Genomic DNA, 23,544 nt, shown 5'->3' with positions numbered 1-23,544 from the left:
TCAGCAAAGGCCCACTATGCCTCTGGGTTGCAAGAAAACCCTCTCCAAAGCCCAAAGAGGATGTCCTCTTTGGGCTCTGGGGAAGGTCTCCTCGCGAGCCAGGAGGACTCACCAGTGTGCTCCCAATATAAGCAATTTCAGTTACATGCACAGAAGTGTGAAATGTAACCCTAGTGTAAATTGTGAGTTGCCTGCACACCACTTAAAAATGATAGTAATTAAGTGATAAACAGAGGCTTTACAATAAAAGGAAAAGCCTATCCAGGGCAATGGAGCAAGAGGCTAGATGAGTGGGGAAACACGAACTGGGAACCACACAAGTAACTAAGGACAGAAGACAAGAGAGATGAGAGACACCTGAGTTGGAAGACAAATACACTTTGGAGAGCTGAAAGAAAGACGGGAAATGAACTGAAGGGCTGAATAGTAGAGGAATAGATATCCAGGAAAATGTGCTGTTTACAGTGTATGTATTTCTGGCTGCTACTTTGCAGGGTCTTCTATTATTTCCTTTTTGGTCCCACGCCAATCACGGGCTTCTTAGTACTGCCACACCAACGGAAACAGCACTGCCCTTAGAATCACAAATACAGTGGGACCTCCGGTTACGAACTTAATTCGTTCCAGAGCAGAAACCGTTCTTAACATGAGGCGTGCTTTCGCTAATGGGCCCTCCTGCTGCTGCCACGCCGCCAGTGCACGACTACCGCTCGCATCCTGGGGCAAAGTTTGCAACTAGGAGCATCTACTTCCAGGTTAGTGGAGTTCGTTACCCGAAGCATTCGTAAGGAGGACAGTACGTAACACGAGGTTCCACTGTATATTACTCAAGAGTACAAGTTGCCAATGTGGTGCTCTCTAGATGCTGGGCTCCCAACTGTCCTCAGCCCCTAGCTAGCGTATCCAATAGTAAGGGACAATGATACTTTGAATCCAACAAAATATGGTGGCCGCCATATTGGCAACCGCTGACTCAGAGGCTGCGTTTCTCACTTAATAGCACTTTCACCTCATTCTCTTTTAGCGCAGTGCTTCAGCGACATACTTGGTAGCAGACAAGCAGCAAGTGACAAGTCTTGCTGAAACACAATCAAGCTTTTGAAATACAGGTGGACCTTAGAAGAACTGCAGTGTAAGTGCACAAATATTGCCAAGCTACATTTATAGATATATGAAACAGAAGTAGCACACATGGCACTTCATTTGCTGAACCCTTATATTGCATGTGGACTGGCATGCCCAGAACACTGCTTATGAATGATATCCAATTAAACTCAGAGTAGGCTCACTGAAATCAATTGACTTTAGCCTTAATGTGATTAATGTAGGCTGTCGCCCCATATATGCCCGATTTTTAAAACAGATTCAATTCACATTAAAAAAAGAAGTCAGTAATGACATGTTGTGCAACCTTCCCCTTTCCCCATCCTTGTGTTAGGAAAAACCTGTTTCTCCATACCTCCAAAAGCCAGTGTTCCGACACTACATGTATGCCCCTTTCTTTAGCAGATTTGTATTCCCGGTTACTATCATTTTGCCTTCCCTGGTAGATGAAATGAGTTACAGTTTCATCAAAGCACCACCTAAAAGATATGAAAGACATGTAAAACTCCACGTTAAGTGATTTCCAGTTCTGGGAATTGGGGGGGGGTGACTTGTGGTTATCATGATGCCAACTCAACATTCCTAACTCCTGCACACACCCCAAACTGGAACAGCTCTTAGAAACAACATCCACCATCATTGCATGCAGGAGGGTCCACATGCCTCACCCTGAGAAGACCAGGGGTGCTGATCATTTTCTATGGCAAATATGCCAATAATTTTTTTTAAAGAATCAATCAGTCAACAAATATGGTGATTTAAAACCGTCCTTCGAGACCATGATATATTTTTTAGGAACATAAAATAAATGTCCATCTGGTAATTCAACCTGAAAAGTCACATTTTACGGCACTCCAGGGTTCAGGCAGAAGATATTTCCAGCCAATGCCAGAGCCTGAACCTGGGACCTTCTGTATGCAAAGTAGATGCTGTGCCAGTGAACAATGGCCCTTCCCATGGTTATTCACTGTGTTACATTCAAAAACTGGAACAAATTTAATTAATTAATTTATTCAATCTTTTAGAAAATAGGTTCTCAAATGAGTTACAGGATAGATTTATGGTCTGCAAGTTACACAAAACAATCACAGAAAGTCTCAAGCTTCCATTGCCTTATGAAAGTCATTTATTTATTTATTTACGGCTATTAGCCCATAAAATATGTACAAACATAAAAACACAGAGACATAAAAACGGATATATCCGACAGCAGAAGGTGAACACCACGATGCAAGGGTGGGTCATTGAGCAGAGCCAAGTGACAGCTTGGGGCCAGGAGAGCTCCAAGGGACGGATCACAGAAAAGGATTACTGAAGACGAACTCCGACATGCACACTCATCATAACAGTCCAATTAGTTTTGATGTTGTTGTTGTTTTTTTGTGGTTTTTGAGTGTGAGATAACCACATTCAGAAATCTCGCCACCTGCAGAGTTACAGAAGGATCTGTATCCTGCAAAAGCAGTGCGGCGTGTGACTCAACAGGCCTGCCAACCAAGCGCAATAAAGCAGGACCCAGGAATTTAGCCCTGGCTATGCTATATAGGGGACAGTTGAACATTATATGTGAAAGAGATTCAACAGTTTCCCCGTCACACACACATAGCGGAGACACCAAACCCTTGGAAAATCTATGGTTCAGCAGGTTCGATGGAAGGACATTGAACCTTGCACGAATGAATGCAAGTCGGTGTGGTACTGATGAAAGAGATGACATGTATGATGGAAGGCCAAGTGGTGGGGTTATTCCGTGATACCTGGGGGAGCAGACACCCCCACCCCTGGCGAGGTTGTGTTGATTTTCAATGTCCGCTAATCTTTGCTCAATAAGGCTTTTGGCTGAGCGTAAGTTCATCTTTAAGGAGTCCGCTAGGGAAATTCCGATGCTCAGAAGTTTGGCATGGATTTCCATTGCATTTATTCCAATAACTTACAAGACACAGCCACTTATCAACAAATATAGTATTCTGAATGCTGAATGCTTCTCATATGCATCATATCTATTAATTTGTCCATCTCTGCACTATCATTCCCATCTAGTTGGAGCTTGTGGGTTTTTCCACTTATACACCCACTTTTTTTTGAGAATAATAAATTTGTTATTAGAGATTTCATATTCTTTGACACATCAGGCCCTATCCATTAAATCAGCATAGAGCTTAATCCCAATCATAGCCATATAACACCAATTATTTGTCTCTAAAAATCACGTCATCTGGCATTCCCACTACATATGTAAGAAATTGGCATTTATAGCTGAAGGCTTCCAACACCAGAAACATGCATCTACGTGAATTTTATTAAGTCTAGCAAGTATCAGATATCACCATAATAGTATATACTGAGCTTTCTGTATTGATAGGCTCAGTGAAGAGTTCTTTACGGAGTTCCAAATCATACTCCACTTTCATTCAGATACAGTAAATCTGAGATCTCTATTCAACCTAGATCTAGTTATAGGTTTCATTCTTCCTTAGCTTCTGCTCATGGTTTGTTTAGAAACAAACCATGAGTCCAAGGTTCAGATGACACAAGCCAGATAATGGCTGTTTTTCCACCAGTGCAGCAGGGGTGAGGAATATGCACCAGCATACTGTTCATTCACATAAAACCACAATTTATTTTACCTATGGTTCAGTGTGACTTGTGAACCAGACCAGTGAAATAAATTACCTTACCCTCGAATTCCTCCCTCCATTTTCCTTTTTGAATTATGTGTACTAGACTGTAAACCTGAGGGCAGGACCATTACTGCTTTTTATCTTTGTATAGCAACTAGAAAATTTTAGGCACTTGAATCACTATAATAATTTCAAGAGCTAGATGTCAAAGTCTTATCAGTGAAGAATTCTGTTAACTGCACGTACCTGTAATCTGCTCCAAGGGAAGCAGCAATGGCATTCAGCTCGCTCTGCTTTTTACTGAGCTTCTTACTCACACATATGACAACATCAGCTAGAGGCTTTGGCTCCTCTTCCTGTTCAAAGTAGAATTAGCAGAAATGTAGTTCAGGGTCACATTTTCAAGGGTGAATTCACTTTGTTTGTAATGTAATGAAAGAAAAGTTATTCTCCTTCCTTTCTCCTTCAATGCCATAGTTCAGCAGTACATGAAGGTATCTCTAGAAATGTAGTGCCAGTTATGACAGCACTGATTATTTGTTAATAATTATAATAATAATATACTTTTTTTGTATCCCGCCCTCTCCAGCCAAGGCCAAGCTCAGAGCAGCTAACATCATAAAAACAACACAATATGCATAAAAACAGACATCAATTAAAATACATCTTAAAATTAATTCAGACAAGTTAAAACCTGGGCAGGGGGCAATTATCAGGCTGGAATGGAGGGTGGTTGATACTTGCCAAGACCAACTGTTTCCACTGATCTTAAAAGGACATGTGAGGGGGTTAAAGGATTGGGGTGGGGTGGGGTGGGGTGGGTGGGAGTGAATTGAGGTGACCCCTTCCACTGCCTATTGATAACAAGTGATTGGCAATGTCAAATGAGACAACACTGGTCATCTACATGTTCAGGAAGTACAGGCGGAGCCCATGGCTGGTTTGCGGATTACAACCAAAGTGTGTAATTTCACTTCTTCCAGTTGACACACAACCATGGTCACATCCCTCCTCTCCCCGCTGAGCCATGCTTACTTCCAAATGCAATTTGAATTCTGCTGCATTTAACCAATCTTTCTGTACAAACAAGCAGCACCCAATTTATGCTATATATGCCCAATCAATCTAAAACCCAAGCCTACCACTTGTTGAGTTGCAACTTTCAACTGAGGGCTTGCAGTGAGAGCAGCTGCTTGCCGAGTGCTGTTTGCCAAAGCCACTTTTAAGTTCCTGCCAATGACTTCTGAAAGAGGAGTACTCAGTTTTCTTTTTTGTGGATTAGAGCTCCCTGGAGTTTCCAAAGCTGCTAGTGCATCCTGAAAAGCAATTCAAATGCACTCATTTAACTGTGAATAGGTTCTCTGCTCAAAGAGATTTTCAAGTGATAAAAATGTTTTACAAGTTATTAAAGGTAGTTTACACATGTATTCTAATTCAATGATAATCATAGTCATCATCTAATAAATAAACTGGGAATAGAAAGGAAGGGGATAAAAGAGGGAGGCTGTTATAGGCCAAAGAAGATTTGCAAGGTATTTACCTTTACATCAAAAGAAGGTTTGAACAGCTTGTCTTTAGATAAAAATTTAGATGGTGTGTCAAGATGCAGGGATGGTTCCTTCTGTACTGGTTTCTCCGCTTGTGAAGGGCTTGGCTTGTTCCCAATATGATGTGAGACAACCCTCTGGAAAGCTTTACTCTGGAACCGATTCATGTCCAGAGGTGTCACAGCTGTTCTTCTCCCAATTTCAAGGAGACTGCTGGGATGGTCACGTGTACTTGGAGATGCAGAATCCGTCTCTGCCTCAACTGGATGATTTGTGAAGCACTCTTATTTTTGTTGAGTAAAAAAAGAAATATTAAAATTAAAGCACCATCATTATTTTTTTACTTATTTCTTTTGAATACAGTTTTTGTAACAGAGCATCTAATTAGGTTATTTTAGCTAACAAATTTTTCAGCTTTTGTATGGTGCTAGGGATGATGCTACAACCCACCTTTGGTAAAGATCTGAACCAATAGAGGGTCCTGACCTACCAGCAGACGACCAATGCTAAGACTGCTTTTCTCCTTTCACAGATGGAAGTGAACATTCTAGGCCTTTTCTGGTTGTGACTTATAACTGTGAACGACTATGCTACCAAGACTTGGGGGGGGGGTGGAGGGAGGGGAAAGGAATTCCGCTTATAGTGAGGGTTGTGTGGAAATTAGGGTGATGAGTGGCCACTTATATGTTTGCCCCGGTTAGCCAGGGGTTTGAGGGGGGATGAGGGGGAGGCGCAGAGATAATTTATCCAGGTGAGCAGAGTCAAATTGCAACTCATATTCATCATTTTAAATATTTTATTTATTGAAACAAGGAATCCATATTGCATAGATTAGGAAGCACCATGTAAAAGTTCTAAGCTCCTAAAAAATCTCTCTTAAAATCTTACGGTCTCAATACTGAACAGCTCCAAGAATGGAGTCTAGGGCAACATAAATAACTTAGGTCCATTGATTTCAATGGCTCTGCTCCCAAGAATGGCTAATGTTGGATCACTCATAGCATTTAACATATCAATATGCTGCCAGTAGATGCTCAGGATTAGTAAGCACAGAATACGTCTGCCTTACGCAATCATGCTACTGAACACACCTACAAAGCTTCAAATGAACCAACCTTCAGTGTCTACATTGTCAATCAGGAACTTGCTGTCGTCAGGCTTCTTTCCTGTCCTTGCAGACTCCAGCAGCCAAGCCATGGTAACAGCAGGAAGGTTCCACTTCTTGGCAGCTTCATACTTTGAACCTTCCGGCTCTTTCACCACCAGGTGGGTGCTGACTAGCATGCCTTTCCTTGGGTTGGCTTTTCTCACAAAGAATTCTTGCACTCTGCAATCAAAGCCAGGTGACATTTCCATACCAAGCCACACTACAACATTAACCTTACAATAAGATCTGAACGCTACTTCATATATGCTCGCAATATGCTTGCCTCCTTAAGACAAACACAGTGATTTAAAGTGATAAATCACAGTAAGTACATTTCAACAGCAATTTCCATCGCTGAATTGATTTATTTTTTAAAAAAGCTTACACGTTTTCTCCTCTCTCCAAAATCTATGAATTAATTTATGGGGAGGGTTGTGTCCCTTTTGTATCAGAGGGAAAGTCTTGCTTTTTTGTTCCTTTTTAGGTGTGTTGTTTGATGAAATATGTTAAACTGTTCTGTATTTTTGTACGTATTCTGTATTTATAGATGTATAAAATTGTGGTGGGCCATGGCTCTGAGCAACAGATTCTTACCCTTTTGATATTTTGGAGGTGAAACATTACAACTTGATTGTACAAAATTAACAAAAAATAAAGACATACTACATACCTTGCCCCAAGCAAATGTGCCAAATATATTAAAGAATCTCTTTCTGCCCCATTAAACTGACTGAAAGACAATACACATTGTTGTAACGGAGTGTTTCCTTCCTTCACTGGCACGGGTGTGAAAAGTGGACTCGATTGGGGATCTAATAGGGACTGCTGCTCCACACACGTCACCTAAAGATGAGAAAATAAAGATTAACCAATAACCTAGACATTCTTTCAACTACAATACAGACGTTCTGAGACAACAAACCACTGTACTCTATATACAATGTTGCTGGCATCCATCTGTCTTGGGAGACAGTGCAATACACTCTATATCCAACTTTCTGGGACTGTAGTAATGCTGTTACACGTATTCATTTGTTAACTGTCTAGTTGTTTAATGCAACTGGGAAATTAAACTATGGTTCAGTACATAAAGCTACCATTTATTGTTTTGTAATTGTCATAATATTTGGCACCACAATTCATCTGCTTTATTCAGATGTATCAAGCAATTAAACGGTAGCAATTGCTGGATGACATTTGTTAACCGTCTTCCAGTGAGTCTCTGGGTTCAGTTTATGAATGTGGACAGATCGAATATCTGCAGCACAGGATTTTTGTGATTGGAACAGGGATAAATAGAACAAACACATAAAATACATATTTAAGATTCCTAATTTAGCGAGGTTCTGTGTGTGTGTGTGTGAGAGAGAGAGAGAGAGAGAGAGCACACACACACATTATTTTGGCATATGCCATCCCTCAATGAAAATTTAAAGTTAACAGCAACATTTTTCTTTACTGACAACTTTTCTTTTCGCACATTCCATGTATTCTCCTATGACTTACACTTACCAACCATGTATTTGTAACCACATCTCCTACAGTTGATTCCACGTTGTAGCCAAGTAGAGGAACCACAGCATAGTCAGCAATAGCTTTACTTTGTTGAGACAGAACCTTCCCACCATTCTCTTCAATCAGAGGCCTCATGCAGGATTCATCCTCTTTACCAAAACCCAGAAGGATGAACCTCTTTCTGTTGAACAAGGCTCCTTCAGTGACTGTAGAAGTGTCTGCCAAGGAACTATGGCTGGCACTGAACGCTTTTTCTTCTCGAAAGGCAGTGTGATCAATATCACTGTAGTTATTGACATCAACTGGAAGAGGGGAAAATGTTGCTTCAAAACAAATATTAAAGTGAAGATATGTTGACCGTGAAAATGAGAAAACGTTCTCCAAGTTAAAGTTACTAGGCTGAAGAGATGTTGAGTTGGAGTCCTATCACTTCTTTACACATTAAAGAGGTTACCCTCTTTAATTATTGCAATCCACCAAGCACTTCTTCCACACAACTGTCTTTCATTTCAGCAAATATTGAACTCAAGACTTACACCTCTCCAACATACAAGCAAGCCACACTGAACACAACCAACCAAGTTCTGGACCCCCCCTAACCTCTTGCAATGCCAATATATATAAACAAAGGACCTAGCCACGTGATGCTGATATAGCCCCTATACTAACACTTGTGTAGAATCAAAGAACAGCAGCCCCCCATCTCTCTCCCTCCCTCCTCTTTCCCCCCAACTGTACTTTCCTCTGCTTATTTGTCTGTTTTGTAACACAAGAAAATCTTTAATAAAAACTAATTTTTTAAAAGAGGAAATGCTGAACTCTTTAGTAAGTCCCAGTTTTTTAAAAAAAACAAACACGTGATTATGTAGCAGCCAAAGTAGCACCAAGTAAATAATGCCCCACATTTTAGAAGCAAAATGCACATTTTTAAATGAAAAATATGAAGAGGTTCCACAAGATAGGCTATATTTGCCCCTTAGTTTCCCTAAGAATCAGGGTGACTGGGGGAAGGGAGGCAAAATAGGGAGATGATTGAAAAGAAAGTCCTCAGAGAACAATTAACAGAGGTGGCAGAAGGCCAAAGGAATGCAGTGGCAAAGGAAAAGAAACAGGCCAACTAGACATGGAAAATCTGGGAAATTTTACACAGATTCTAAGGATAAGATAAATTGTGAGGTTCTGGTGGAATAGTGAGAGAGCACAACATAATGGAGCTGTAGATAGGTGGGGATACTGGAACAAGGAGAAGAGGCAACAGTGGAACAAAGAGAAGAGGCTACATTGCGTAGCAATCTTACCTACTGTGGACTCATTAGCTGAATACTGAGACAGTAGAGCTTCGTCTGCTTCTGGAGCCTGCACTGTTCTCACAACTTCTTTCTTTGAAAGACTGCTTCTTTTTGGAAAGATAGACTGCTCTAAAACTGGACCGTCAAGTGGCTGGTAGTTTGCCGAAGTGTACTGATCCTCAGGTAGTAAATAACCTTTTCTAAAGCATTCCAACAACCATTTTGCTGTCACAATATATGGCCTATAAAACAAAAAATTAAGTTACTATGGGCAGGAGGCTATAGGCTTCCATAAAGGAGCAACCATATATTATATTGCTGCAATGAAGCACAGGCAAGGAGAATTTTTAAAATATAAAGAAATGACACACAGACAAACACACCCTTTGATACTGTAAGAATAAAGAATTGTTATCTTGGGAAAAGATGTGTAATACATGATCTGCAGTCACAATCCATGTTTCTGTCCCTGTATGTTTAAGTGAAATCAGAGGGCTTACATTTACTTCTTGGACAGGAGCACTGTTACAGAGAATAAAGCCTGTAATACAATCGCTTTCATTTAACTCTCTAAAAACTTTTCAGTAACTTACACTGAAATATACACTTCAAAATGTGTATCGCTGCACACAAAAGGATATGCAATGGGGAGACAATTTATTGCTATAAATACTTTAATATAAGGGCCATATGCTGGCAGAAGTTAAGGCTCCCATCCTATACCCATTACCCAGGAGTATATTCCAGTGAATACAACAGGACTTACTTCTGAGTAGATATGTATAAAAGGTAAAGGTAAAGGACCCCTGACAGTTAAGTCCAGTTGCAGACGATTCTGGGGTTGCGGCACTCATCTTGCTTTACAAGCCAAAGGAGCCAGCGTTTGTCCGCAGACAGTTTTTTCCGGGTCATGTTGCCAGCGTGACTAAGCCGCTTCTGGCACAACGGAACACCGAAACCAGAGCAGCGCATGGAAACGCCATTTACCTTTCCTCCAGAGCGGTACCTATTTATCTACTTGCACATTTTGGTGTGCTTTCGAACTGCTAGGTTGACAGGAGCTGGCACCGAGCAACGGGAGCTCACCCCATCACGGGGTTTCGAACTGCTGACCTTCTGATCGGCAAGCCCAAGAGGCTCAGTGGTTTAGACCACAGCGCCACCCGCGTCCCTATAGATATGTATAGGATTACACTAAAAAAAGGTAAAGGTAAAGGATCCCTGGTCCAGTCAATGGTGACTATGGATGTTCATCTCGCTTCAGGCTGATGGAGGCAGCGTTTGTCCACAGACAGCTTTCTGGGTCATGTGGCCAGCATGACTAAACTGCTTCTGGCACAATGGAACACTGACGACTGCCAGAGCGCACAGAAAAGCAATTTACCTTTCTGCCACAGCAGTACCTATTTATCTACTCTCACTGGCGTGCTTTCGAACTGTTAGGTTGACAGAAGCTGGGAAAGAGCAATGGGAGCTCACCCTTTTGCATGGTTTAAAACCGCCAACCTTTGGATTATAAAACCCAAGAGGCTCAGTGGTTTAGACCACAGCACTACCCGCGTCCCTTTAGGATTGCACTACAAGACATGTTATTATCAGTACCTCTGTGTGGTCTTCTTCAAAAACAGTTTAAGTTCTTCATCATCATAGTCACCCACAATGACATGTGTCACATCTTCATTGAGTTGATTAAAACGAACACCACCTCCGGAGTTAATAAGCTTTCTCATCTTATCTAATTTTCTGCCACTAAAGCCACAAAGGTAAATCTACAAGAAAGGGTAAAGAAAAATCGTGGTTTACTGGCACACTGAGAGACTCCAAATTCAGTCACAGCTTTATTTTAAATTCTCTCCAGCAGCTTCCACTACTAAATCTGTAAGTCACTGTTCAGTACACATCACTTCCTGCACCTATGTCTCCTCTTGATTGTCAACTTTTACAATTATCAGTAACCAAGTGCATGAAGACAACTAATCTTGACTGTGTTTAATTCCATTACAAGGAAAACCACAAAGGAAGCAGCTAAACTATGTGAGTGGTGTCCTAGGAGATCAACTTAATACCTTTAGCTGCCTGTCCTGACTTTAGGACAGCAATGCTCCCAAGCAAGTCACTCATGAATTTAATACCTACTTCTGCTCAGCAAAACTCACAAACTATATAGTTTGAGGTGTCCAAAATATCTGTATTCTCATCATCAACAACATTTATTACTTGGGTAATATGCACATGCACATTTAGACATACTCTGCATCCATCTAGTAAATCTTCAGGTGCTTGCAAAGAACTTGTATCCAAGCTGTTCAGGTCATCTGAAGAGGGATCCAGCCTGCTGTTCATAGTAGAATTACAAGAGGTTTCATTAACACCGCTTAAATTAATATTTGAAATGTGGCTGACATCTGAGAGTGTTCGACCTTTGAATAAAATACAGATAGAGACAAAAGTTAAAGAGTTATTTCGGGAAAATGTTATATCTACTACCTTTTTATTTTGGTATAAGAAAAAAGGGTAAAATGCCAAGGTTATTATTTATTTTAGAATTTATTAACTACTAGCTCAGTTCTATCACACTGAATATAGTGGTCTGCTATCATATACAGACAGAACTCACTTTCTGCTTCCTAATGCTTATTCAGGGTCCCTCCAAGAAGACAGAGTGCCCATTACTCAAAATAATTATTCCCCAAGTTATGAATTTTCTTCTGTCCTTAAGGAGGGAATGTGGACCAAAGAAAGAAGTGACAAGAAATTTAAGGGAATTCTTGTTTTTCAAGCTAGGATAGCTCAGTTGGAAGAGCATGAGACTCTCAAACTCAGGGCTGTGGGTTCAAGTCCCACGTGGGGCAAAAGATTCCAGCATTGCAGGGGGTTGGACTAGATGACCCTTGTGGTCCCTTCCAACTCTACAACTCCACGATTCTATTATTCTAAATATATTTTAAGGATTTAAGGATTTCATACAGTATTTCATACAGAGATTTAAATATGGAACAAAAAAATATATGGAAGAATTATTTTAACTATAGAGAATACTTAAGGTTGCAATCCTAGCACACTTTCTAGCAAGTATAGCCCAATGAACACAATACAAGGGATTTTAACTACTGAATCAGTACTCTGCATGCATTTAATTCTCAGTTTACTAACAACCACAGGCCTTGTTTTCCCCATGGAACTATGGCAAGACTATCGCAGGATACTGTAGTCATCCTGCATACTAACAGCAAGCTCATTCTCAAAGTGTGGATTATTATAAAGCCCAAACAACACCATCCATACACAGCAGAGAGCAGGTTCAGGGAAGCCATGGCTGGAACCTTAAACAACATTTTTTTGCAAGCCCTACTTGTCTACTTGAAAAACTCAACAAGGATGCTCTTGCCTTGGGCTCCAAACATCCCCCCCCCCAAAAAAAACACCCTAGACTAGTAAAAGGTTGTCAAAGTTTATGAGCCAAAAAGTCTGCAAAAATAGACATTAAGAGTGATAAATCAAATCATAATAATATAAAGATCTCTAATTTTTCTGTTCATAGAGAAGTTAACACATTACAGAACTTAATACTTACTATCGGGCTTGCAAGTTAGGCTAGTAGGGGTTGATGTGCTTGGTGCACTTTCTTGCTTTGCTTTAAGGTCAACTGTATACATGGATTCATCCTGGCAAAATCCCTTCTCAATGCTGTCAAAAAACCACTGGACTGAAATGCAGTGGACATTCCACCTTCTTGCGCATTCATATTTCTGCCCTTTCCCAAGTACAAAAACAAATACAGCTCAAGTTAATATTAAAATAAATTCCTCAGATAAATATATAGGGACAGATATTCTAGCATTTTTTTAAAAATAGCAAACTTTTGTTTCTTAATTTCTGTTTGGGGTGATACAGCACCCAAGATTTAAATACATCCTCAAGAGAAAACCTGAAGAAACAAAACATTGCAGTCAAACCACAACTATTTAAATGTTGGTTAACCATTTGGGCTATGCAGGAAATAAAACACAGCTAGCAGAAAACAACTCTTTTTTTTTAATGAGCAACTGTGATTTTAACACAGTCAATTTGCATCCAGATGATATTTCTCAGTTTCAATAGAACCTATGTCCAAACGTGCAAATACATGGCAGCCTTAGTTTATTGTTTTCAATCTAGCACGCTGCTGTTACCCAAAGATATACATATGCCTGATTCCATTACAGTGGTACCTCGGGTTAAGAACTTAATTCGTTCTGGAGGTCCGTTCTTAACCTGAAACTGTTCTTAACCTGAAGCACTACTTTAGCTAACGGGGCCTCCCACTGCCGCCGCATGATTTCTGTTCTCATCCTGAAGCAAATTTCTTAACCCAAGGTACTATTTCTGGGTTAGCGGAGTCTGTAACCTGAAGCGTCTGTAACCTGAGGTACCACTGTACACTCTCTGGCCAAACCATATGCAGATTTTACATATTTTTCTGGAAAAAGCTGTTCTAAATTTGGCCAAATGCAGTCCTGTTAGTGATAAGATAGGTGGGCAGCCTTCAGTCCATGGGCAATAAGGCCCTTCTTACCTGTTTGCCCTCTGGCATCCCTCTACGTACTTGCCAATAATGGTGGTGAAATGAATGGACGATGAATGAGGTTGCATGCTTGTGTATAGAGTGGGGAGAGAGAAAATGAACACATGAAGGAGATGAGAGATATGGTAAAGAGAGTGAAGTTGTGCTCCGTCTCCTTTCCAGGTTTGGTCCTACTCACTGCCAGCTCTAGGCTCATGCACCAGCAGTATGTGCCCACAACTGTTTTCCCTCCAAGATAATGTGGTCCTCAACTTCAAAAGAGGTATCTACCCCTAACACAGAGTGCAGAGGGAAGAAAATGGTTGCTTGTGAGAGTACTTGAAAAAGTATTTTCCATTTTTCCAAAGTAATGAAGTAGTTCAGTGGGGGTTTTTTAGTGTCCTTCCTTTGGGAAAAGAGAAGCAATTTCCTTCCATTTATGTGAGATATTCCCTAACCCTTGATACTGAAAATTCTTCTCTATACGGAGTAAAAACAGAAGAGGCTCACTCCCAGTCTCCATGCAGAGGAAGGAGAAGGGAGGGAAAGGAATGCTGGAAGTGCTTGTGAACAATAGATTGCGTGGCATTTTTGTTGCCATGAGGACTCTGTTCATTGATTTGTCAGACAGCACACCATAGATGGCAGCATAAATATCTTGCTACTTGACATGTTTTGCAGCATGTCAAATTAAAACTACAGTAGAAGTCCTGTCTGCATTCAAGTTGTGAAACCAAATTATTTTACACAAATACAAGGATCCTCCTGAACTCAACAAATACCTTTTAATTTTTTTAAAAAAATTACCTTTTGGTTCTTGAACAATAAGATGGGTACATTCATTCATCTTAAGTTGCCCTGTATACTGACCACCATTCTCGATAGTGATACGCTGGACTGCTTTTCGGTCTGCACTGCTTAAACCAGTCACACAGATTGTACAACCAAGAAACAAAGGGCATAGGTAGTCTCCCATATTGATGTCTGTATATCTAAGCATCCTGTTGGGAACAAGAGCAATAAAAGTATGTCTTGCCATTTCTCTTCATTAGCGGAAAAATAGAGTTGTGCATGAGTAAGTAAAGCCAGTACAGAATTTAATGGCTATGAAACAGAGTCAAGGATATATCATCATTCTTAGGTGTTTATACCTTCTCCTATAAATCCAAGTAAAGAACAGTATGTCTTTTTTATGTCAGTGGTGTGAAACTTGCACTTTGCAACATGATTACTAAGATATAAATTACTATTTGGAGAATACCGTACTGTAGCTCAGAATTTTTCAAGTAGTCAGTGTTAGAAACCAAAATATGAAAGCTAGGGGCTAAATAGAACCTGAAACCTAGGTTATGGGTGCAACAACAGAATGTCTAGGTGCACTTTTTTTTATAACAAGAATACAAAGCTGAAAATGAATAAATGCAGCTAAAATATTATGTTCATTTTTCACATGGTCTAGTCCTTCTCCTGCCCACCCCTCTAATATTCTTAAGAGGGTTTCTACTCCAGTCTTCAGAGAATAGCTGGAAGTGGGGAGGCATAAAAAGGTCCTCCTTTCCTTCCACTCTGCAGTTTTCATATGAAATCTTATGCGCCCAGAGCTCAGAAACGGCTTGCGCTAATGAAATCCCCTGTCGCAAAATGCACCTAGAACAATGGGAGTTTCAAACACTGCAAGTAGTATTACAGGTACTTTTCTAATTGCATGAATGTAGTCTTACCTATGTTGGGATTTATCCCACAATGCTTTTACCCAAGAGGGAAGCAAAATCGGTTTTTTTAAGTTAGCGGCAACTAAATATTTCTTGCTTCCAACTTCTCCAGCTATAAGATGTGTTACTGACACATTAAGATCTCTATATACACGACCGCCCATCATCTGCACATACTTGTGGACCTCTTCCTATGAAAGAGAAAAAACAGCAGCAAATGAAAATAAACCAAGACAAAGCAGATCAAATGAGGATTAGCAAAACACTGTAAACAAAAACAATAATATGGTATCATAAAGCTAACAGACGTACAGCTGAAATAGTGTCCAGGTGTGCACAGCACATTTAGTAGACAATACTGGCAGACTTAAGATTCAAGGAAAAGCAAAAATAAAAATAAAAAACATGCCTGTGATGCACCATTTTTGTTGTAAAACATCCTTAAATCCAGATTGGATGAAAGGTGGTACATAAATGTTTCAATAAATACATAAAATAGCAGATTCAAAGTAGGTATTTTCAGACTGCGGAAAAAAGACTGGGAAGATGCATGATAATCTTGAAATGTCTGACAACCTTTCCCCCTTGTTAAAAGAAAAGGACAAGTACTATTAATATATATAAATTAGCAAAGAACAGATCTGTGTTACATATTACTAAAGCGTTCCTAAATCAAAGAGAAGGGCAATGGAATATATTTTCTTAAGGTATAAAATTGATTTGGTTAGTGGTTTACAAAATTAGACATTTGTCAATTATGTTTTAAGCAAGGTAATGTTCTTGCTGCACTGAAGAGTTTTGGCCCTTCTGATCTTAATTTCAAAGCATCTATGGCAAATCTATCTATTTAGCTGAAATGGTGAGATATCAAAAGACAATTTGACTCCTAGTTATGACTAGATGCTTACAATAAGATGAACACCCAACTCTTCAAAACACACCAATAAAAAAGAATTACCCTAGTTTCTTTTTGAAGGCTTGTACAGGATACAGTTACATCAGCCATTGTCATATTAAATACTGGATGGTCGGCCCTTGGCACACATCGCTGGTTCTGCATACAGTAGACAACTACTTGTGGTCCAACAATTCTGCAACCAAGCTGAAACAAGAGATAAGACAAAACAAGATGGTAAATAGGAACTTTTTCCTTAGAAAAACTGTTCTCCCACACTTCCAATACACATGGCACGCCTTAAAAAAAAAAAGCAAATAGACAAGTTTGCTGCCAAGGTTGCAGGTTTGATCCCCAAATGAGACAGCTGCATATTCCTGCATTGTAGGGGTTTGGACTAGATGATCCTTAGGGTCACTTCCAACTCTACAAATCTATGATACTAACAATACTATTGTTGCAATACTAACAATACACACGTGGACAACTGCTCAATCAGATGACACTGGATTATTTCAGAAGGCAAATAATGACATATAAACCATCTATTTCTTCATCCCATTTATAGTCCCAGTATCCAGATTAGGTTCTGCTAGTCCAGTCTTCTTCAATGTTGGGTCCTCAGATGTTGTTGGACTCCAACTCCCATCATCCCTGACCATTGGCTAAGCTGGCGGAGGATGATGGGAGCTGGAATCAAACAGCATCTTGCAGAACACCGTGCTAGCCTACACTTGATTCCCACAGGAACATACAGAAATATTCACATAAATCTGCTCTCTGTGAAATAATTAAAAACAGAGGTGAGATACATCTACATCCACTTCCCTCCCCACCCGATAACATTAGTGAATGTGTGTTAATTACATGAACAGATTTTAATTCTTTTAGAATTTATCAAGATACTGCATTAACAAAGTCACCATGTAAATAAAACACAAACCTTCTGAAGGTGATTAAAAACAATGCCATTGAACTGATCACAAATATAAAGGGATTTGTCATTCTCTTGTATCCTCAGTGCAGCTGTATTTTCAAGAATCTGGAGAGATTCTTCTGACTGAAATTCTTTGATGGACTGCAAAATATAACAAAAGCAGTAGGCAAGTATTCTGTAGATTTGCAAACAGTTTCTTTGAATATAAACGGTGGTTGCACTGACATATGCCTGTACTTGGTGATACTTACTAAAAACATCTTCACATTCAATTCAAAATATTGGGCCAGTTCACAAATAACTGTAAGGCAAACCATAGCCTACTACAAACATCTAGGTTCTCAGAGAGAAGATTGCAGCTGCTGCACTAAACCATAGTTTAGCTTAGAATTACATCTGAACCAGGGCTTGTTGTTTACGTTCTCCAGACAAACTACAAGAGACAAGTCATAAAGCAAAACCTGGCTACAATTTGTGCTTTGTTTACAGTGAGATGAACCATAAATTTGCTGTTTATTTTTTCAATACACAAAACCTAATATTTAAAATACATATAAAAAGGTATTCATTGATCACATTACATTCACAGATCAACTCCACATACTAAATAAGCTTACCTCAAGGGCCTGAAGGAAAAATTCGGAGTTTTCTGCAGACTTTATAAACTTCACAAAATATGGTTCCTTGCTATTTTTCATTGTTCAACTAATGAAGAAATAGGAAAGCAGATTTAGCTTTATTTAGAAAGGAAAACTATTGTGAACAGATTAGTGGAAAAATCAGTTGCTAGTGGAAACCTATGCATGCGGATACTATGGCACAGACCAATTTTTACCAAACTATGTTGGCTGTTAGGAAGCACCTGTTTTCTGCTTACTTTAAAATACAATAACAACCCATTTGACGAAAATCCCAATGTCCTCTTTACTAACGATGATTACTCCTGATTAGTTCTCTTCATTTATATTCCTATCAGTTATTCTTAAAGACTTTATGAGAATATACAGCCTGCATTTATGTTTGTTGTCTGGGCAGTTCAGGATGGAGGCGCACACATTGCCCAGGCTTGCGCCCCAATGTAGACTGATGTGGCAGGCAAGGCAAGGATGTTGCAACTTCCCAACAATCCCCCTTCAGGTAGGACTGCTGCTGAAGGCCAGGTGCCTGACGACACCTGTCCACTTCCTCTGCCATACATTAAGGAAAATGGGAGGCTGCTGTTGGCTCCAAACCCCATAGGCAAGAACAAACAATGGCCAGGTGTATCTTAGGCATAATCTTATGTCGAGGCCCATGGTTCCCATGGGGGCAGGGGGCAATTTGGTAGGTTGTTTAGACCAAGTTAATGGCCTTTTAGGCTTCCCTCCACGTGAATAGGAGCTCACTTTTTGAATACTGTAAAAAAAAAAGTAAAGGGACACCTGACCATTAGGTCATCGTGACCGACTCTGGGGTTGCGGCGCTCATCTTGCTCTATAGGCCGAGGGAGCCGGCGTACAGCTTCCGGGTCATGTGGCCAGCATGACTAAGCCACTTCTGGCAAACCAGAGCAGCGCATGGAAACGCCGTTTACCTTCCCGCCGGAGCGGTACCTCTTTATCTACTTGCTTTCGAACTGCTAGGTTGGCAGGAGCAGGGACCGAGCAACGGGAGCTCACCCCGTCGCGGGGATTCGAACCGCTGACCTTCTGATCGGCAAGTCCTAGGCTCTGTGGTTTAACCCAAAGCGCCACCCGCATCCCCCTTGAATACTGTAGTAAGTATTATATGTCACAGGAGCAGGGGCATCAGGATTTTAGAGATGCTTAGGTGGGGCATGGCCAAAAAACGGTGGGGAACCACTGGTCTAGGCACCGGCTGGTTCCAAGCTAAGCACAGATAAGAACATGGGTAGGCAAACTAAGGCCTGGGTGCCAGATCCAGCCCAATCGCTTTCTAAATCCGGGCTGCGGACGGTCCAGGAATCATCGTGTTTTTACATGAGTAGAATGTGTGCTTTTATTTAAAATGCATCTCTGGGTTATTTATGGGGCACAGAAATTTGTTCATTATAATTTTTTCAAAATATACAGTGGTACCTCTGGATGCGAACGGGATCCGTTCGGGAGCCCCATTCGCATCCTGAAGCGAACGCAACCCGCATCCATGCGTGCGTGGGTCGCGATCCGCCACTTCCACGCATGTGCATGGCGTCATTTTGAGCGTCTGCGCATGCGGCGAAACCCGGAAGTAACGCGCTCCGTTACTTCTGGGTCGCCATGGAGCGCAACCCAAAAAGGCTTAACCTGAAGCGACGTCAACCCAAGATATGACTGTAGTCCGCCCCCCCCCCAAGGTCTGAGGGACAGTGGACCGGCCCCCTACTGAAAAAGTTTGTTGACCCCTTGTTTAAGAACCAAGGAAGAGCCCTGCTGGGTCGGGGTCAAAGGCCCATCTTAGTCTAGCATCCTGCACCGCCTTTTGCAAGGAAAGGTGCATTGCCCTCAAGTGCACCAGGCAGCCAGGTTGTGGGGATACAGGGGGACGAACCCACGGCCACCTGCCCCACACATCACATGGCAGGTAAAGGGACAAGGCAGGCATTGTGCCGCACAGCGAAGTTCCATCCTGCTTGGTTTGGGTGCGTGAATCATAGAACTGGAGAGCGGGAGGGGGACCCCCAAGGGTCATCTAGCCCAACCCGGGAATCTCAGCCAAAGCATCCACGACAGGCGCGGCCATCCGGGGAAAGGAGCCCCCACCGAACACCTCAGAAAGCTCTTCCTTGCGATGGGGGTTGGGAGCCCTGGGAGGCCTCCGCTCCCCCCTCAGCCTCTCCTTGCCTCGAACGGCTCATAACCGAAAGCCCCGACCGCGACTGAGGCAAACTGGGCTGGGAGGGCGAAGAAGTGTGACGGGGTGGGGGTGCCCGCCTACTGCAGGGGCGAAAAAAGGCCGAGGCGACGCTCCCCTTCCGCTTACCCCGTCGCCTCAGCTCTCCGCCGCTGCTTCCTTCCTCCCCTCAGAGGGACCCAGAATCATAACCTCCCGAAGGCTGGTGGGAAAAGACGAGGAGCCTAAAGTGCGCATGCGTGAATGACGCCTCCGCGCTTCTCTCGCGAGCGAGCGAGCGCGCGCCCTCTCCCCGTCCCGCCTTTTTATTGTTGTTGTTAACTCCTTCGCTGCTTCTCGCGGCGCCTCCCTTTAGGGACGAGAGCCGGAAAGCCGCGCGAGAGAAAGAAAGAGAGAGTGCGGCCCCTTTTAAAAATACGCCGCTGGTTTTCGACGTCGCGGAAAGGGAAGCGCCGGGTTCAAAAGCTCAGCGTGGGAGCGGCAGCCGCCGGGCAATCCCCTCTTGCCTAGGAGGCTTGTGAAGTACGTCGCTAAGGGAGGAGTGGTGTTCACGTGTTTTGTTCACGTGTGAATGCGCGGCCGAGCTCCACGCCGTGTTCGTGTTCTGTTGGCAGCTGCCCAGAATAGCTGGGAAAACCCATCCAGATGGGCGTGGTATAAATAATAATAATAATAATAATAATAATAATAATAATATTTTGTTTTATTCGTGGAAGGAAGCGTGGAGCACAAGCCCGTGGTCCTTTAGTTGTCACTTGACCATGCCGTTTTGCTGGGCATATTTTCTTAGAATCATAGGATCCTGGTTTTATTTTAGGGCGGTGTTGGTGGTTTCCCAGTGAAGGGCGCCGAGCGAAGGGAGCTAATAATAATAATTAATAAAGCCTATACGTATATGAGTAGCTACTGAGAAGATCTATAAAAAAGCAACTGTACCAAAAGGAATTATTGTGAAAATAACAAATATTGGGAGCGTGGGGTGGGGGGCATTGTGGGCAGCCCAGCTCCCAGCTAAGAGGACGGATGGGAGGATCGGGAGCTGCGCATTTGCCGGTTTTAAGGGTTTTGAACAGGTAAGATTGCTAAGCATCAATGGTTGAGAAATCAGCTCAAGAAGCTCTTTGTGAGGTTGTGTGAAGAAGCCTTGTTTGTTCAAACAGTGGTTTAATGGGTATTGTCCAACACAGTGGTTCTCAAACTTTTTTTCTCTGAGCCACACTTTCACAATAAAAATTTGCTTAGGCCGCAGCACACCATTTTTTTTTTATTGATAAGAAATAACATTGGAAAACACAACTAGGATTGTCCTCGGTATCACTCGATGCACTTGCATCTCATTTTGAAAAGATACCTATCCATATTCTGCAAATAAAAAAATATTTTGATACTATACCATACCATGCTGAAATGTTAAATCATGGAATCATAGAATTGTAGAGTTGGAAGGGAACGCAAGGATCATGTATTCCAACCCCCTGCAATGCAGGAATATCTCCTGCCAAACCCTTTGAGAACCACTGGTTTTAACATTCTGCCATTTGTATTGTGATGAATTTGATGTGGGAGGGGGTGTCTTCTGTCTAGGACTCTCCGTATGCAAAAGAAGCATCCATATTCCAATTGGTGGTTGCAGGTTTAGAGTGTTTGATTGGACAGTGTGATTGGCTGGTGCTAGACTATGGTTACCAGATTTTTTTTCAATGAATCCGGGGAAAATTTTTTTTTGGGGGGGGGGAAGCTGAGTAACAACGGAGTCAGTAGTAGGGATTGTGAGACAATAAGACCCTGAGCCCAAGCACACATGCATATTGTATGAAGGTGCAAAGCCCTTCTTTTTCACCTTGTGAAACATAAATGCGCAGAGTTTTTAAAAAACTGTGCAATGGCACGCCACCCGCCTGTGACTCCTGAGCCTTCCCCAATCTCCTGCCCCCTTCCCCCTTTGTTTTGACAGATCGGGAGAGGCTCGGGAGTGGCAGGTGGGTGGCCGTTGCCCAGGAGGGGCTCAAGGCGTGCGGTTTCTCTGTCAGGCAAGGTGCAAAGCGCTTCTTTCCCACATTGTGAAACGTAATGCACAGTTTTTAAAAAACTGGGCAACGGCTGCTCACGATCAGTCAAAACAAAGACGGAAGGGGGCAGGAGATCTGTACCGCCAGACATCCCCGGTTCCCCTTCGGCAGTGGCGGCCGCAGTGGCAGCCTCAGCAGCCCGGAGTCAGCCTGGTAGTGCAGTTGGCTTTGGCTGGCTTCAGGAGCTGCTCACTGGAAGTCCCCATATGATGTGTCTTGTGTGCAACACATCATATGGGAACTCCGGGCGAGGAAAAATGTCGGCCGCCATGGCAGTGAGCATCTCCTGAAGCCAGCCAGAGCCAACTGCACTACCAGGCTGGCTCCAGGCTGCTGCTGCCACATTTCCCGGGGACAGATTTGCAAATCTGGGGACATTCCAGGGACGGAATTTGTCCAGGGACAGATTTGCAAATCCAAGGGCTGTCCCCGGGAACTGGGGACATCTGGTAACCCTATGGTAGACCAAGGAAGCTAGGAGAACGGTAGGCTCTGCTATCTGGTGGGAGAGCCAGAGGAAGATGGCAAAAGGGCAGCAAAGAACAGGCCTGTGGTTCTTAGGTCAGTCAGAGTTGAACCAGAGAGTCTTTAACAAAAGTCTTCAGTTATAGTGTTGGTGAGGCATAATCGGGATAATTGGCAGAAGTATTTGAAAAGGGCAACTAGCTGCTTCTTTACTGATCTGTCTCCGCAGCTGGAGGCAGTAATACTTTTGAATGCCAATTGCAGGAGTAAGTGCTATCAAGCTCATCTCCTGCTTATGGTCTTCCCATAAACATCTGGTTGGCCATGGTAAGACCGGCATGCTGGACTGGATGGGCCACTGGCCTGACAGGATGTTCTCAAAGCTGTCTTGGTTTAGTAAAACAGCTCTGCTGTTCTGAAGTGAAAACAAACATGTTGGGTTATCCAGTTACCCATCTGGAAAGTGTAGAAAGCTCTATACTGATCTGTAGAAAGCCCTATAGACATAGGCAAACTCGGCCCTCCAGATGTTTTAGGACTACATTTCCCATCATCCCTCACTGGTCCTGTTAGCTAGGGATCATGGGAGTTGTCCCAAAACATTTGGAGGGCCGAGTTTGCCTATGCCTGCTATACAGCTTGGGACAAGGATACCTGAAAGATCGTCTCACCCGACTAATCACTGCAGGTGAGGGCCTCCTGAAGATACCATCTTATCAGGAGGACTGTTCTCCACATTATATGATCCAGGCCTTAAGGTTGTTTCACCTGCACTTCAGAATTCCCTCCCCTTAAATATTAGACAGGCGCTGTCTCTGTTGTTCTGTGGCACCTACTGAAGACCTTCATTTTCCAAAAGGATTTTTAA

General features: G+C 42.3%; 1 protein-coding gene across 2 annotated transcripts in view; it reads right to left on the bottom strand.

The window, feature by feature from the left end:
* Nucleotides 1–20,411, bottom strand: part of TOPBP1 (DNA topoisomerase II binding protein 1) — a 29,603-nt gene extending 9,192 nt beyond the window's left edge. Inside the window, exons 1-17 of one of the 2 annotated variants that reach the window (XM_083577622.1) lie at nucleotides 20,272–20,411; nucleotides 17,928–18,015; nucleotides 17,317–17,451; nucleotides 16,437–16,580; nucleotides 15,488–15,669; nucleotides 14,574–14,767; nucleotides 12,798–12,977; nucleotides 11,474–11,643; nucleotides 10,826–10,992; nucleotides 9,233–9,465; nucleotides 7,932–8,236; nucleotides 7,090–7,262; nucleotides 6,388–6,599; nucleotides 5,266–5,555; nucleotides 4,868–5,041; nucleotides 3,972–4,081; nucleotides 1,460–1,583 (exon numbers count right to left, since the gene is read on the bottom strand). In XM_083577622.1, coding sequence (XP_083433748.1) covers nucleotides 1,460–1,583; nucleotides 3,972–4,081; nucleotides 4,868–5,041; nucleotides 5,266–5,555; nucleotides 6,388–6,599; nucleotides 7,090–7,262; nucleotides 7,932–8,236; nucleotides 9,233–9,465; nucleotides 10,826–10,992; nucleotides 11,474–11,643; nucleotides 12,798–12,977; nucleotides 14,574–14,767; nucleotides 15,488–15,669; nucleotides 16,437–16,580; nucleotides 17,317–17,451; nucleotides 17,928–18,008 — 2,874 coding nt within the window. In that variant the 5' untranslated portion in view covers nucleotides 18,009–18,015; nucleotides 20,272–20,411. Of the gene's footprint in view, nucleotides 1–1,459; nucleotides 1,584–3,971; nucleotides 4,082–4,867; nucleotides 5,042–5,265; nucleotides 5,556–6,387; nucleotides 6,600–7,089; nucleotides 7,263–7,931; nucleotides 8,237–9,232; nucleotides 9,466–10,825; nucleotides 10,993–11,473; nucleotides 11,644–12,797; nucleotides 12,978–14,573; nucleotides 14,768–15,487; nucleotides 15,670–16,436; nucleotides 16,581–17,316; nucleotides 17,452–17,927; nucleotides 18,016–20,226; nucleotides 20,246–20,271 lie in introns of those variants that run through there. The other variant, XM_083577623.1, reaches the window with a different exon arrangement.
* Between the last annotated feature and the right edge of the window lie 3,133 nt (nucleotides 20,412–23,544).

Source organism: Podarcis filfolensis (genome assembly GCF_964270895.1).
Source record: "Podarcis filfolensis genome assembly, chromosome: 12".
NCBI lineage: Eukaryota > Metazoa > Chordata > Lepidosauria > Squamata > Lacertidae > Podarcis > Podarcis filfolensis.
Note: the sequence above shows the minus strand (reverse complement) of the source record. Positions and strands in the feature narration are given on the sequence as shown.